The following is a 14,150-nucleotide window of genomic DNA, read 5'->3' as shown; positions in this document are numbered from 1 at the left end:
AACAGAAGTGACGTTGCCCAGCATCGCTTTAAAGAGCACCTTTAAGGAAGACTGAAAGAGCGGATGATCAGTTTAAGGTAGTGCAGTGAAATATTTGGTGTGTCATGTATGAAATACTATGATATTGATTTCCTCCCCTAGTTTAACACTCCATGTTCCCAAGGTGCTTTGATCATGTTCTGTTACCAACACACTTCTGTAACTATAGGGCCTTCAGAATAGTAATATGCATCATGCAGACATGTGGACTCTTACTTTTCTATACCTCCTATCCTCTGCCTGCATCAAACAAGGGACCTCTTTCTGTAAACACTAATGACAATGAAAACATTCCAGTTAAAAGGGATGTACGTACACACACACACAATATGCACACAAACGTCCAGTTATCATCACTTTATAAGTCTTACCAGTTTGATTTTCAGTGTTATTTTGGAGCATGTATGTCTTTATCAAGGTAGATGTGATTCCTGAATGTTTACAAGTTAATTGTTGAATTATGTGATATGCTTATATTTCATTATACTTACATTCAGTTTGATTGCTTCATCTGCCTGCCGTGTAGAAATGCGATCTGTCTAAGCAAATGCTCATTTGCACTAAATGCGACCTTACAAGTGACCTTCGAGCACTGCCTGAAATGTGACTGATAGAGTATTACTCACTTGTGTAATATGAATGTCAACCAGAGTTCCTGAGGAACTTAATCAGCTAATTAGCTGATTAGCTGATCATCTGTCATATCTGCTATAGTGCCTATGTCCCCCTTCCTTTCTCCCCTTATCAGTATAAAGGAAATCAGTGAATGTGAAGAAAATTGTCATAAGAATTTGTTTTTCAGATTTTTTGATGATTAACAACTACATGACAATGTTTACATTTCATTTTAAAAGCTATTTGTTACACTTCTTGTACTCGCTACATGCTTGAATCCTTAAAAAACAATAAATTCATAAATTTCAAGACAAAGATGAGAAAAGTGAAATGTTTTGAAGTATTGATCACCTTATGTACATTATGAAGTTATGTAGGAAGTGACGCCCATTTGGAATGCCCCACCGACAGCTTCAGAAGCTAAGTGGCTTTGCTTTGGTAAAGTGTGTGTGTGTGTGTGTGTGTGTGTGTGTGTGGAGGGGGGTCATCTATGGCAGTAAGCAACAATTCCATCAAATTAAACAAACCAAAACCACAAACTATGTATGCTAAACTGACTCTCTCACAAACCAACTGTCAGCTTTGGAATCACTTTCACTTTGGACCCACTGTTTTTTTTTTTTTTTTTTCAAAAACATTTTAGATGTTTAATAGAACTTGGTACAAAAAATAATTTGGTAGAGGAAGTAAATGGCAGTTACAGTTCAGTTGCTTTGGACAGATGTGACCGAGGTGTTCACGTTTGCAAACAGCAGCACACAGTCGTAGTCCCCATTCAAACTGGCTAGCTATTGGAGGGTACTTGGAGGTCGGAGGCTGAAGGGTATGTCATTGGTAGCAGTGCTGATGGCAGTAATGGCCTTAAGATGGCGGCTCCTGGTCTGCTCCAGAGTGGAGTCGAGAGTGAAGGACTCTGTACCTGAGGACTGGGAGCAGTCAGTGTACAACACAGGTGAAACCACTAACAGCGTTCACATTTTACAGTTACAAAAGATCATTGAGCATTTTAATCATCACCATATATAGAATACAGGTCCTAACAGGGTATAAAAGAGAAGCAGTTTGAGTTCACTGAAATCAATACACCAAGCTTCATATCAAAATGATCTGTTGGTTTGTCAGTTAGAAAACCCCTAAGCGGGGGAGCACTGATGAAGTCTGTGGTATCAGATCTCTGGAATCTGATTCTGATCAGATTGATTTTTTTTCTCCTGTAAAATCACACATACAAAATAGTTTCTTTGACCAACTCATCAAGCAGCATTGAAAATGCTAAAAAAAGCATATAAGGATTTTCTACTTGTGCACTTGTCATGAACAGGATAAGCAGAAGAGCTATCTTTCACTGTAGCCATGACTACAACTACAAACTATGACCTCCCCACCCCCCACACACTCTATTTGTCAGAGTGGGAAATATGGTGGATGATCTAACAAAAACGGACTGTTCAGTTACAGGAAACTGGTCTTCTGCATATCATGTGCACTGTAAATTCACATTGGCTCATATCATTCTAAAACAGCTATACTTGAATGCAATGCATCAGTGCGAAAAGACAAAATAACAAAAGGCAAAATAACATTGTACATCATGAAACATCTACGGGAGTTAAATAATAGCAATCTAGTCCACAAGAAGTGGGAGGATATTGCTAAGATATCTGCATTAGGCCGGTCACTTACAAAATATAAAGTATCTCTTTTAAAAGTATGACTACAATAAAATAATAAATAATACAACGAAACAAAAGAACTTTCATTGCCTGGCTGTTTGTGTAGCTTTGTGGGGTGTGATTTGGGAAAGAGGTGTAAATACAAAAGTAAGTCTGACTTTCAAGTTTGATAATATGGATTAGATGGTGTGATATCTAAGTAAAAACATTTATGACACCATGGATTGGAAAAAAGAATGGCAGATTTTTTTAGAAACTATGGTTCACTATTTAGGGTTCTTGGTGTGAACAGGAAAGGAGGTAAGGCATTGGACGAGAGGATATGACCGTAACAGGAAACTTGATTGGTTGATATGTGAATTAAAAGAATAAACCCAGAAAGAGAGGTGACCTGTCTTGTTTAAACTCACTTAAAGGTGCAGTCCACAATTCAGTTTCGCCAAACGTTGATATTTGTGCTCAACAGCCAATCCAATGAGACCCTTCCCTTCTGTGCATCTGCAGCAGCATGTTGATTGGCTGAAATTGTTTATGGGTCGGTTCAAGCCACTCTGTTTGTTTGCCATTTACAGAACCAGGACTGACAACATTTGTAAGCACAAAACACTGAACAGACAGTTAGAGGACTGTGAGAAGCAATTTGCTGAATGACAAAAAGTAGACCAAAATCACGGACTGAACCTTTAAGTCACCTCTTTAAAATATCATGCATTTAGCTGTCTGCTTCCTGTGACATCCCACAATCCTCTATTCTACACTACTGAATTCTCCTTGAACATTACTTCAGAAATGGGTGCCATATCTCTCCTTTTATCAGACCAGTTGGGCAAGTCCGATCACAGACTCATCCACTTCTTTGGAAAGGCACTTTTTTAAGTTTTCCCCATGCATGAGTTTGTGGTGGTGGCGTTCCGCTTCAGAGCGGATGCTATAGCGTGGTGATGCATATCATCTCGTCGGTCAGATCCTCCTCGTGCTTGCCACTGGGCTCAGCCTCCTCATCGCTGTAGTAGTGCAGGCTACGCTGGCGTGGGAGCGTGGCGTCGTCGAGGTCATCCGAGGTGCCACCGCCGTCCACCATGCTGCCGTTGAGCAGGTTGCTGGCGGCGCTTTCCATCTCGTCAATGGTCATCTCGCATGCGTCGGCGATCTCCTGCTTGGTCGCCGCCACGAACTTTGGGTCCTTGGCGTACTTCCCCAGTCCCTCTGAGATCAGTACCTGAGCAGAGGAAGATAGGACAGAGTCAATGAAACACTTCATTTCTGCAGCTATTCAGCAATTCTGCTATTCAGCTATTCTGCTGTTGGTGAATGTGTGTGTGTTGTCTGTATGTTACTGAGACCTTGAATTTCCCCTGGGGATCAATAAAGTATCTATCTAATCTAATCTAATCTATCTATCTATCTATCTATTCATCTATCCATCCATCCATCCATCCATCCACTAGGAAAAAACATAAACTTCTCACAGAAAGGTTGGTGATACAACTGTGCAAATATTAACATGCTCACTGAAATGTCTTTGGGTTCAGGTGGCCATTGAGACCTGGTTGGTAATCATTTAACCATCCTTGTTCCTTTGTTCTGAGTCATAAAACCCATTAAATGGAGCCCTAAAGCAAACTAAGACATTTTCTCTGTCAATTCAACAGTGAGCTACAGACCAACGCATCTACAAACCCTGACGGAATTTATGCCTAGAACCTGCTCGAGGATAACTCAATGATGCTCCTCAGTATATACACTGCTCAAAAAAAGTCAGGGAACACTTCAATCACACATTAGATTGGTACCCTTACATTGTTTGGTTTTTAGCACAGGTAAAACTGTTTTGAGGCGAGAGTTTGCAAGAACAGTCAGGTTTGTGAATGTGGAAACTATAGGGGTTCCCTTAAATTTGTTTTTGAGCAGTGTATGAGCAAGACTTTCTAATGAATGGGTGGGGTCATTACTTATTAAGTGAGGGGGTGTCCTTCAACACATTCCCGACCCTTGGGCCACTGCTAACACTCAGAGGCATGCGTTTGGGGCCAAGCAGTGGTGTAGTCTACGTGATACGCAGGACTACGCAGTATAAGCACTTAAAAAGCATCACCATCTCAGTATACCCACTTAAAATAGGCAAGGATACATATTAACATTTGGGGTTGATCACAGTATACCCACTACAGCTAACTGCTACATCACAGTATACCCACTACAGCTAACTAGACTACACCGACCAGTAGGCACGGATTAAGTGCCCTTGAGCAAGGCACCTAACCCCTCACTGCTCCCCGAGCGCCGCTGTTGTTGCAGGCAGCTCACTGCGCCGGGATTAGTGTGTGCTTCACCTCACTGTGTGTTCACTGTGTGCTGAGTGTGTTTCACTAATTCACGGATTGGGATAAATGCAGAGACCAAATTTCCCTCACGGGATCAAAATACCACTGGGCCAAGATGTGTGTTTGGTAGGGGGTGGGGTGGGGGGAGGGTGTACTCACTGCCTCCACCAGGCTGTCAGCACTGCCTCTCTTCTGGCTGTGCTTGCTGTGGAAGTCCAGCGGGATCTGCAGGCAGCCAGGGGCAGGGGCGGCGGCAGCGGTGTGCGATGAGGAGTTGGTGGCCGAACGTCCCGGCCGGTAGTGCGTGAAGCTGCGCGAGTGCGTGCTGGAGCGGGACAGGCGGCCCGGCAGCTGCGGCGTGTACCAGGAGCTGCCGCGCGCCGTGCCGGGACTGCTGTTGGCGCTGGGCGGCCCGCCGTGCCAGTCCACCTGGATGAGCGGCGTGTAGGCGGCGGCCGGCGTGGTGGGCGGCGTGGCCCAGGAGCGGACGGAGCGGGTCGGGGAGAGCCGGACCCGGCTGCCGTCCAGTCCGGCCACTGCCATCACCTGAGTAGCCATACAAAGGCATGGGTCAGTGTGTTACAGCTGTAAAAATACAAGGCCTTCCCCTTTGTAGACTTGTAAAAATGACCTAAATTATGTTTAACTATTGATAAATGCTCTCATTAAATATTGATACATTTCTCTCATCACCTGTGAATATAAATATTTGATTGTGTATATTTGGTTAGTTGTGTGCGTACCTTTGTATATAAGCTCTTGTATGTCTAATAGTTGTGTGTGTGTGTGTTGCTACCTGATGCTGCATCAGCTGGAGAGGTAGTGCAGTGCGGTGGTGAAAAACAGGAGACAGCAGCGCTTCGTCCTGACTGCTCTGCCTCCGCAGACACTCAATGTTGAAGGCCGACCTGTGAGGAGCTGCACAGCAGAATGGGACGAAGGGGTGACCCATCATCACATGGTACCACAAGCAGAGTAGCATCACAAACTCGTTCTGTTCTGTCCAGTCCCTTATTAGCATGTTTACTACTCCATTTCAATTCAAATATGTTGTGTGAAACGGAGAAGTAATATGACATGCATTTTTGTCAAATTCCTATTCCTATGAGTCATGTTACTCGTGTTATGCTTGATGCACTGAGTGGTCTTACTCTGGGGGGAGAAAAGGAGATGGTCTGCACACTGTATATGGGCTCCAAGAAATACTTTATTTATTCTTAAAAGTTTGCCTTTTAAGTTTGCCTTTTAAAAATAAAGTATCTCTTGGAGCTCATACAGTGTGCAGACCATCTCCTTCTCTCTCTGACACGTTTTGTCTGGCACCTGTTACAACATATTTTGGATGTGCGCACCCGTCTCTACAAATACGGACTTACTCTGGGGGGAGGTGGAGAGCAGCCGTCGTATGGGTGACCTCCTGCACTCCTGGTAGATGGGCTGCTCGTCATCGTCAAAGAAGCTCTCAGTATGGTGATAGCCCCTGGGCGTCTCTGGGTCAAAATCACTCACACTGCCATGGTACTCCCGGTAGAGTCTCCTGATTAAGCCGACAAGAAATAAACACAACATACAAAGATAATAATAATAATAATAAATATAGCTGCAAGCAGCAATGTGGGGGCCAAGCAGTTGAGCAGGAGTTGTCATGGCAACCCAATGTTGCTACATTATACACACACCCAATTAACCCCCCATCCCACACACACACATATACACAGATAAACCTCCTCTCCCACACACCCCAATAGCCCCCCACACATACGCATACCTCAAATATCACCAAATGTATTGTGCGTCCTCAGGTTGTAGTCACGAGTCCACATACCAAGTTTGGTGTCGATACGAGAAAGTGTTGATAATTATAGCGCCCCTAGTGTTCAAAGGTCACTAAATATATTGAGCGTCTTCGGGATGTGTCCCGAGTCCATGTACCAAGTTTGGTGTCGATACAAGAAAGTGTTGCAAATTATAGCACCCCTAGTGGTCAAAGGTCGCAAAATTGATTGTGCATCCTCAGGATGTGGTCACAAGTCCATGAACTAAGTTTGGTTTTGATACGTCAAAGCATTGCTGAGATATGACCTAATCTTGTGTTACTCTAGCGCCGCCCTAGTGGTTGAAGGTCACCAAATGTATTTTGTGTTCTCAGGATAAGGTCCCAAGTCCATATACTAAGTTTGGTTTCAATACGTGAAAGCATTGCTGAAATATGAGCCCCCTTTCTGTGATCATAGCGCCACATAGTGGTCAAAGGTCATCAAATTTATTGAGCTTCTTCCTAATTGGGTCCTGAGACCATGTACTGAGTTTGGTGTTGATACGCGAAAGCTTTGCTGAGATATCACTTCACTTCCTGTTTTGCGGCTTCGCCACCAAACTTGATTGGTTACCACGGGCAACGGGTTATCAATATGGCTCCAAAAGGCAATGCTTTTCTGAGTCATGGTCTGAAGATCATCTGTGCCAAGTTTCATGAAAATCGGATGAACTTTGTGACCTGTGAAAACTTTTAAGTTACATTGATTAAATCCAATATGGCGGCCAGATCAATTATGTTAATGTCACAAAATCACATCTGTCATCCTTAGGGCCTCCGACAGACACCACTAGTACATTAACATTAACATTAACAGACACCAATAGCAAGTTTTAATTTCAAACACATTACCCGTTACAGGCCAAAATGTAATTTTGGTAATTATAGCGCCACCTATAGGTCAAAAGTCATCAAATGTATTGAGCCTCCTCCTTATTGGGTCCTGAGCCCATGTACTGAGTTTGGTTTTGATACGTTAAAGCTTTACTGAAATATTTCTTCACTTCCTGTTTGCCGCCAAACTTGATTGGTCATGACAGGCGACAGGTTTTGAATATGGCTCCAAAAAGCAATGCGTTTGTGAGTCATGGTCTGACGATCATCTGCGACAAGTTTCGTCAAAATCGGACAAACTTTATGATCTTTGATTCCTTTTAAGTGTTTTTGATTAAATCCAATATGGCGGAAGATCCAACGTCATGGAAATTGACGTCATGGGGTGCGTTGAGTTCGGCCTCATCCAAGGATTCCAAGTATACCTCAATTTGTATGGTTGAAACTTTAAGCGCATAGATGTAATGCAAAATCTGACACATTGGGGGCGCTAGAGCACTTGACATGAAACTTAGTTAAATTAATCATATAACTATACCGAATCAATGTGCCAAATTTCCCAACTTTTTACTGTATGGTTCAATTGCAAATGAGCATTTCGTTATAATAATAATAAGAACACATAGAATCACTATGGGTTGCCTCGCAGCTTCGCTGCTTGGCCCCCAATTATAATTACAAAATCGCAAACAGGGTAAAATGATTCATTTGTAAGTTTGCATCTTAACGAAGTGACACAAAAGTGTCAGCTAAATAAAGTTAAGGTTCACTGGTATTTATATGATACTTTTATCCAAAAGCAACACAGACTGGCAACAGCAAGCTCAGGAATCGATATTGAAATGTCAGTCAGGCATAGTTACCGCTGCTCCGCCATGCCTGTTAAATACATCCATGTAAATGCAGATAAGTAATCTAAAGCGATGATGGTGATACAGTACCTCCTGTCGCCTGCCAGCATGATGTCGTCCTCCTGGAAGTCCTCCCCGCTGTGGTACTCTCCGGAGTCCTGTTCCTCGTCACTACCATCCCCAGCGAAAGCCTCCTCTCTCCGAATGGTGGGGTAGTGGCTGACCCCCGAGTCCGACCTGGACGGGGTTTGAGCAGGGAGCAGGAGTCATGAAGTGCCTTGTCATTATCAGCATCACTATGGGTAGTTGTACAAAACTGACTAATACACATGGAAAGGGTAACAGTACCAGACACAGCCTATCCATAGTAGCTACAGTTAGGACGCATTAGAACACACACACACCTACCTAATATAGGTCTCATAGTAGCGTGCTCTGTTCCAGTGGACGGGGGCGAGTGGAAGAGATGGAGAGAGCATGGGGGAAGGGGCAAAATGGGTAACAAAAGTCAATGGTTAATCACTGGTGCATATCTCTGTCAATGGAAATGGCCCATAAGGACTGAGAGAATGGCAACGAATGTCAACACGACAAACATATTTCGTAACACATGGACATGTCACGCACAGGGGTTGCGTGGGAGGAATGTCATAAACAAGATGGATATGTCTGCCTACTATGGGTCGGTTTATAAGGTCAACGCAATTAGACGGTTTCATTGGAATTGGAATAAAGGTGGCTGTGGGCAGCTTGATGGGGTAGATTTCTTGAGCAGCTTTTCTCGTTCAAGAGCTACACGCTGGAGATATTGGCTCGCTTCCTCCGATTGCCCAGGCTTGAATGTGGTCCATGGCACAGAACTGGTGATTCCCTTTGAATTTCACTTCACGGCTCATCATCTTTCTGATGCCTTTGCCTAAACAAGAATTTCATGGCTGGTGAACGCCCGTGGTGTGGGGGTGTTACATGAAGGTGTAATTTGGCAATCATCTCGCTGTCTTGTTGAATATTCCAGTAACCTGAAAATCAGCTGTAAGGCTAAGCATTATGGCCTAAAATGTTTTTCACAGTGTAAGTAGTAAGTATGGGACAATAACTATTTATATCATGGTAGAGGTACAGCCAATTATTTTAACATTTCAATAAAAAATGCCTCTGAAGTGGAGAAGCACAGACATGATGATGACAGCTATTACTGAATCCCTGAAACAATATGATTACGACATATTTCACACCACACAGAAGTATATCAAAATTCAACCTCTTTTTTACGCATGTATTTTGGTATCTGAACTGTTATTTCCAATATAACACCAGCCAGGTGCTGCCTAGGTCTGACGACATGTGATTCAGCAAGCCATTCAGATTCACTAGCTAAAGTCATGTCAAGTGCCAGCTTATTGAATAAAAACACCCCAATTTTATCCTATGTGGACCAAGTCTCCGCTCAAGACGAAAGTTCGTCAATTTTCTTTCACAAGCTCAGGACCTGTCGATACTCATGTCCGTATAGGCACAGGGACACAAACTGGCCCCTCTGAATAGGGCTCTTCTGACACAGTTGAAAAGGGTGTTGTGGTGCTTCATTCTTTTGGTATTTTGACCAAAGTATGACACAGAATTTCTCAAGACCTCGAGAAACTATTTAAAATTGAGAAAATGGGTCCAACATATCCTTTATAAATGAGCGACTCTTTGTATTACTCGTTGTATTGCAGGTATTGGCATAATTGTATTCCGATGTAACTTCTTGTATAATCTCTATGTATTTGGCCTCATTGATTCCCTGCTATCTAAAAGCAACTACCAATATGGTGAAATATAGTCAAAAAAATCCATAACTTGGAGTATCTTCATATTATATACCGTTTGTACTTTCCACCCCTAATCCTCATTAATTCTATTAGAAACAAGGAGCCAGATGAATGCACTGATTCTAGTTCTGGTAATACAAGTCTTGATGTTTATACTGGACAAATATTATCATTGTGTTCACAGTTCATGGTAAAGCAGCCAGCATCCACATCAGCAGGGTTGGCACTGTTAAAAGACTTGATAACATGCAAACTCTTGCCTTTTGGTGATCTAGTCGTTGATCATTCTGTGAAAGCTTTTAGTGCATAGCCTGGAGCCAGGTGTTTCACACAAGCCATAATAACTCAAAGATGATACTAGTGCTATTTAGCTAAAAGCAAGCTTTAGAGAGGAGCACATTGTTGCATTCTGAGATGGCACACAGCCAGATAAAGAATTTGCAGTGTGTTTTGCAGAGTGTATTGATTTAACTCAACTCTGAAGCTGAGAAGTCTTGGCAGTGCTTTTTCACAGATTTCTGAAGTGTATGTGGTGCAAAAAACAACATTATGCAACGTTGACATTTACCTGTGAAAATATTACATGTTTTTTTTTTGTTGCCTTAACTGCTTCATAAAATGTCATCCAGAAGGAATTGTGTGAGAAGTGAACATTAGCATGGTGACCCCACTGGCGCTATAGAAAGTGTGTTTGTTCAAGGGAGGATGATGACATTGTGTAACATTGCAGGAGTGTTCATGGAAAACTACCAATGTGTCAGAAAGAGACGAGTTCCAGTTTAAAAAGGCAGGGTTACACACACACACACACATACACACACACACACACAGACCTTCTGGAGTTCACCCTCCTGAGAGAGTCGGCGTCACCCCTGAGGTTGAGGTAGGAGCTGAGGGAGGAGATCCGGCTGGCGGCCGAGTGCTCGGAGGGTGGGTGGTGTCCCCCGTTGGTCACCGTGGGGAGAGTGGGCACGTTGGCATTGTTGAGGTTGGCGTTGGAGGACTTGTGGCAGAGGCCGGCGTTGATGTTGGCATAGAGCGGGCCGTCGTCCGACAGCGAGTGCGCGGGGTCAGTGTGGCTGTGGCAGGGGAGAGCAGGGACCTGTAGGGGCCGCTGGGTGACGTTGGTCTGGCCGGCAGCGCCACGGTTGTCCCCATTCACATGGTTGAGGTGGTTGCCAAGAAGGCCTCCATTCCTCTGCAGAGAAGTTTACATATAAATTATAGGGCTGTCAAAATAACTGATTCATTTTGATTAATTAATTTGAGAAAAAATAACTGATTAAAAAAAATAGCGCAGATTAATCGATTCCGTATGACCTTTGACCCCGAGCCATTCTAGTCAGTAACCATTACCCTGTAAAATGAAGGAGAGAAAAGAAAATGTGCTGCCTAGATCATAGATTGGAACATTTGCTTTTAAAAAACGGTCTGATGGTGTTGATAAAAATAAAGTGTTGATTAAAATAAAGTCCTCTGCAATGTGTGCAGCAAGGAATTTGCATATCACCAGAGTTTGTCAAAAGAGAAATAGTGTTGACATTGAGGGGAGTGTTAATTTATTTTCATTGTGTCTTCAGGTGTGGCCTGAAATGCCTTGTATGTGGAAGCACTTATGAATTTATTTCCTCAGCATATTAGGTCATATCATAGATTATTATGAACATTATTTGAACAGTGAAAATAATAATAAAAGAGTTTTTGAACTTTAATGTCACTAATGCTGATTATTCAATGATTCATTTGAATTTAAATATTTAAAATACTTTCACAGCAAAAATTATATATGTGATTAATTTAGATTAATTAATCACAGAGTATGTAATTAATTTGATAAATTCATTTTTTAATTGATTGACAGCCCTAATAAATTAATTTTTAATTTTTAATTTAATAATTATTTAAAGATTTAATTTGGGTCTTTAGAGCCTTTATTGACAGGACAGTGGAAAGTAGACAGGCAATTATTGGTATTAAGAAATGACTTCAGGCCTCTGGGTGTGTGTGTGTGCAGTGCATATTGCATGTGCTGGGGGAAAGGGAGAAAATGTGTGCTGTGTGCATGCGTTTGGTTGTCATTTTGTGTTTTATAATGCTTTGTGTTTTAATAATGATTGCTAGTCCATCTTTTCCCTAATGCACAACCTACAGTTCACTCTCTCTCTCGTTGTGTGTGTGTGTGTGTGTGTGTGTGTGTGTGTGTGTGTGTGTGTGTGTGTGTGTGTGTGTGTGTGTGTGTGTGTGTGTGTGTGTGTGTGTCTGTGAACTACATTCCTGCACTGTCATAAACCCACACAGAGGACAGGAATGCTAGAAGAAGTCTCTGTTGATGTAATGTGGCTGTGCTTGGTCATTGATCTGTATCTGCTTGTCAAAACATGAAGATATCAAATAGTTTCAGAGATGTACCTAACACTATTTGAGCATGTTCTTTTTTTTTCAGTCAGAGGGTATATCAGTAGAGCGCTCTGGGAGCCGTGTATATACGATCAGATAAACAGCTCTGGTCTAGACAGTGGACTATACGGTCAGTTAGACAGCTCGGTGAAATATGCTTTTCTTAAACTCTATCTATCTTTTTTTTTTTTTTTTTTTTTTGGGGTCATTATGTCCTTAACTCCATAAGGCAGAGCCCACCTCAGTACTCTCTTAGTCCTAGTCTCAGTCCCAGTCTAAGGAGGCCTTGATTGACGTAATACACATTACCCTGTAGATCTCGTCCTCTTCTTCCACGTTTGCATCCTCGTCCTGCAGGTCACATGATATGGCACGCCGAATCTCGGGCCCAATATCATGCAGTGTGCGCAGGCCAGCCTGTAAGGGACATAGTCACAGCATTACTGTCTACTGTCACACAACCACAATTATTCATACCCTTGGCAAATATCCATTTATAACATATTCCTCAGACTATTCCTCTATTATACTGCCACTTCACTTCCAGCTAAATACAAACACACATAGATAAACACCTCTTGGGAAGAGGTGGTATGCAAATAGGATCACTTCATTGAAACCATTAGTTTATGATGGTGAGATCATTCAGTTTTGTTTGTCCTACACTTACATTGAAAAGTCCACTCCTTATTTCTAGCTAACCTTGATGTGGTCTGATGGGAATGGTCTGTGATTGGTTAACACTGTCTGGTTGTGCTGACACCTGAGCTGCTGGGGTTCTTTGTAGCTGGAAGTGAAGTGGAAGGATAATTGAATTCTGAGGAATATGCTCAATGAGTCACATGCTGGACACACAAACAAACAAACACGCTTGATTAAGCAATAAGAGAGGCCATAGGTTACACTGATTTTAGAACAGCTATGGGGTGTTGTTAGGCACGACGAGCAAGCAGAGTGCCTAAATCCCCCCTCAGCTGTTCTAAAATCAGTGTAACCTATGGACTCAAGTGGCTTATTGATTTTCTAAAACGGTTACTACATATATCTGGCAAGATTTCATAAAATAAAGGCACAGCAACGAGAAATGTAACAACATATTCATATATAATCATTCTTCCTCATATTTTTCCTCAATCAGAAAGGTTGCCAAAAAACATTGAGATGCAGTTACTCTATTTTGTATCAAGTTGTGGTAGTGCAGTAATATAGAATGAAATGTGGTCAAGGTGTATGTTTGTGCTGGATTTTACAACGGCATCGAACGCGATTCAACCAATCATAAACAAGGATCGGAACTATCCATTTTAGAATGGTCTTTTTGGCCCCCACCATAGACTTCAAGGCAGCGCTGCCTTCCGTAACCTTAGCCCTAACCCTAAATCTTGCCTAACCCTAGCTCCTTACAGGCAGTGCTGCCTTGAAGTCGACGATGGGGGAAGAAAAAGACCATAATAATATATATCCACACACAGACACACAGACACACAGACACACACACACACACACACACACAGAGACACACACAGTATCACACACACACAGACACACACACACACACACACAGTATCACACACACAGACACACTTGGAGTGTCATCATTATTACTGGGGTCTCACCTGCAGTGCGATGGCAGTGTTGAGTCGGGCCGGATGGAGTCCCACAAGCCCTTGCTCTTTGCGTTTCTTGAATTTCCTGAAGTAGTCCTGTATCAGGAAGGTGGCATAGAACTTCCCCACCGTTACCTCGTCATCTGAGTGAACAGACCACACAACCACCTCCTCAGTCAG

General features: G+C 42.6%; 1 protein-coding gene across 1 annotated transcript in view; it reads right to left on the bottom strand.

Moving 5' to 3' along the window:
• Positions 1 to 352: 352 nt before the first annotated feature.
• cacna1db (calcium channel, voltage-dependent, L type, alpha 1D subunit, b) overlaps positions 353 to 14,150 on the bottom strand; it is a gene marked incomplete in the record, with an annotated part of 78,914 nt that continues 65,116 nt past the window's right edge. Inside the window, 9 exon segments of the mRNA XM_048240394.1 lie at positions 353 to 3,546; positions 4,811 to 5,197; positions 5,448 to 5,569; positions 6,028 to 6,188; positions 8,243 to 8,389; positions 8,561 to 8,587; positions 10,800 to 11,164; positions 12,673 to 12,780; positions 13,980 to 14,113. Of these exon segments, the coding sequence (XP_048096351.1) occupies positions 3,256 to 3,546; positions 4,811 to 5,197; positions 5,448 to 5,569; positions 6,028 to 6,188; positions 8,243 to 8,389; positions 8,561 to 8,587; positions 10,800 to 11,164; positions 12,673 to 12,780; positions 13,980 to 14,113 (1,742 nt within the window).

Source organism: Alosa alosa, chromosome 4 (assembly GCF_017589495.1).
Source record: "Alosa alosa isolate M-15738 ecotype Scorff River chromosome 4, AALO_Geno_1.1, whole genome shotgun sequence".
NCBI classification, from domain to species: domain Eukaryota; kingdom Metazoa; phylum Chordata; class Actinopteri; order Clupeiformes; family Clupeidae; genus Alosa; species Alosa alosa.
The sequence above is the reverse complement of the archived record's forward strand: the minus strand, read 5'-3'. Positions and strand labels throughout refer to the sequence as shown.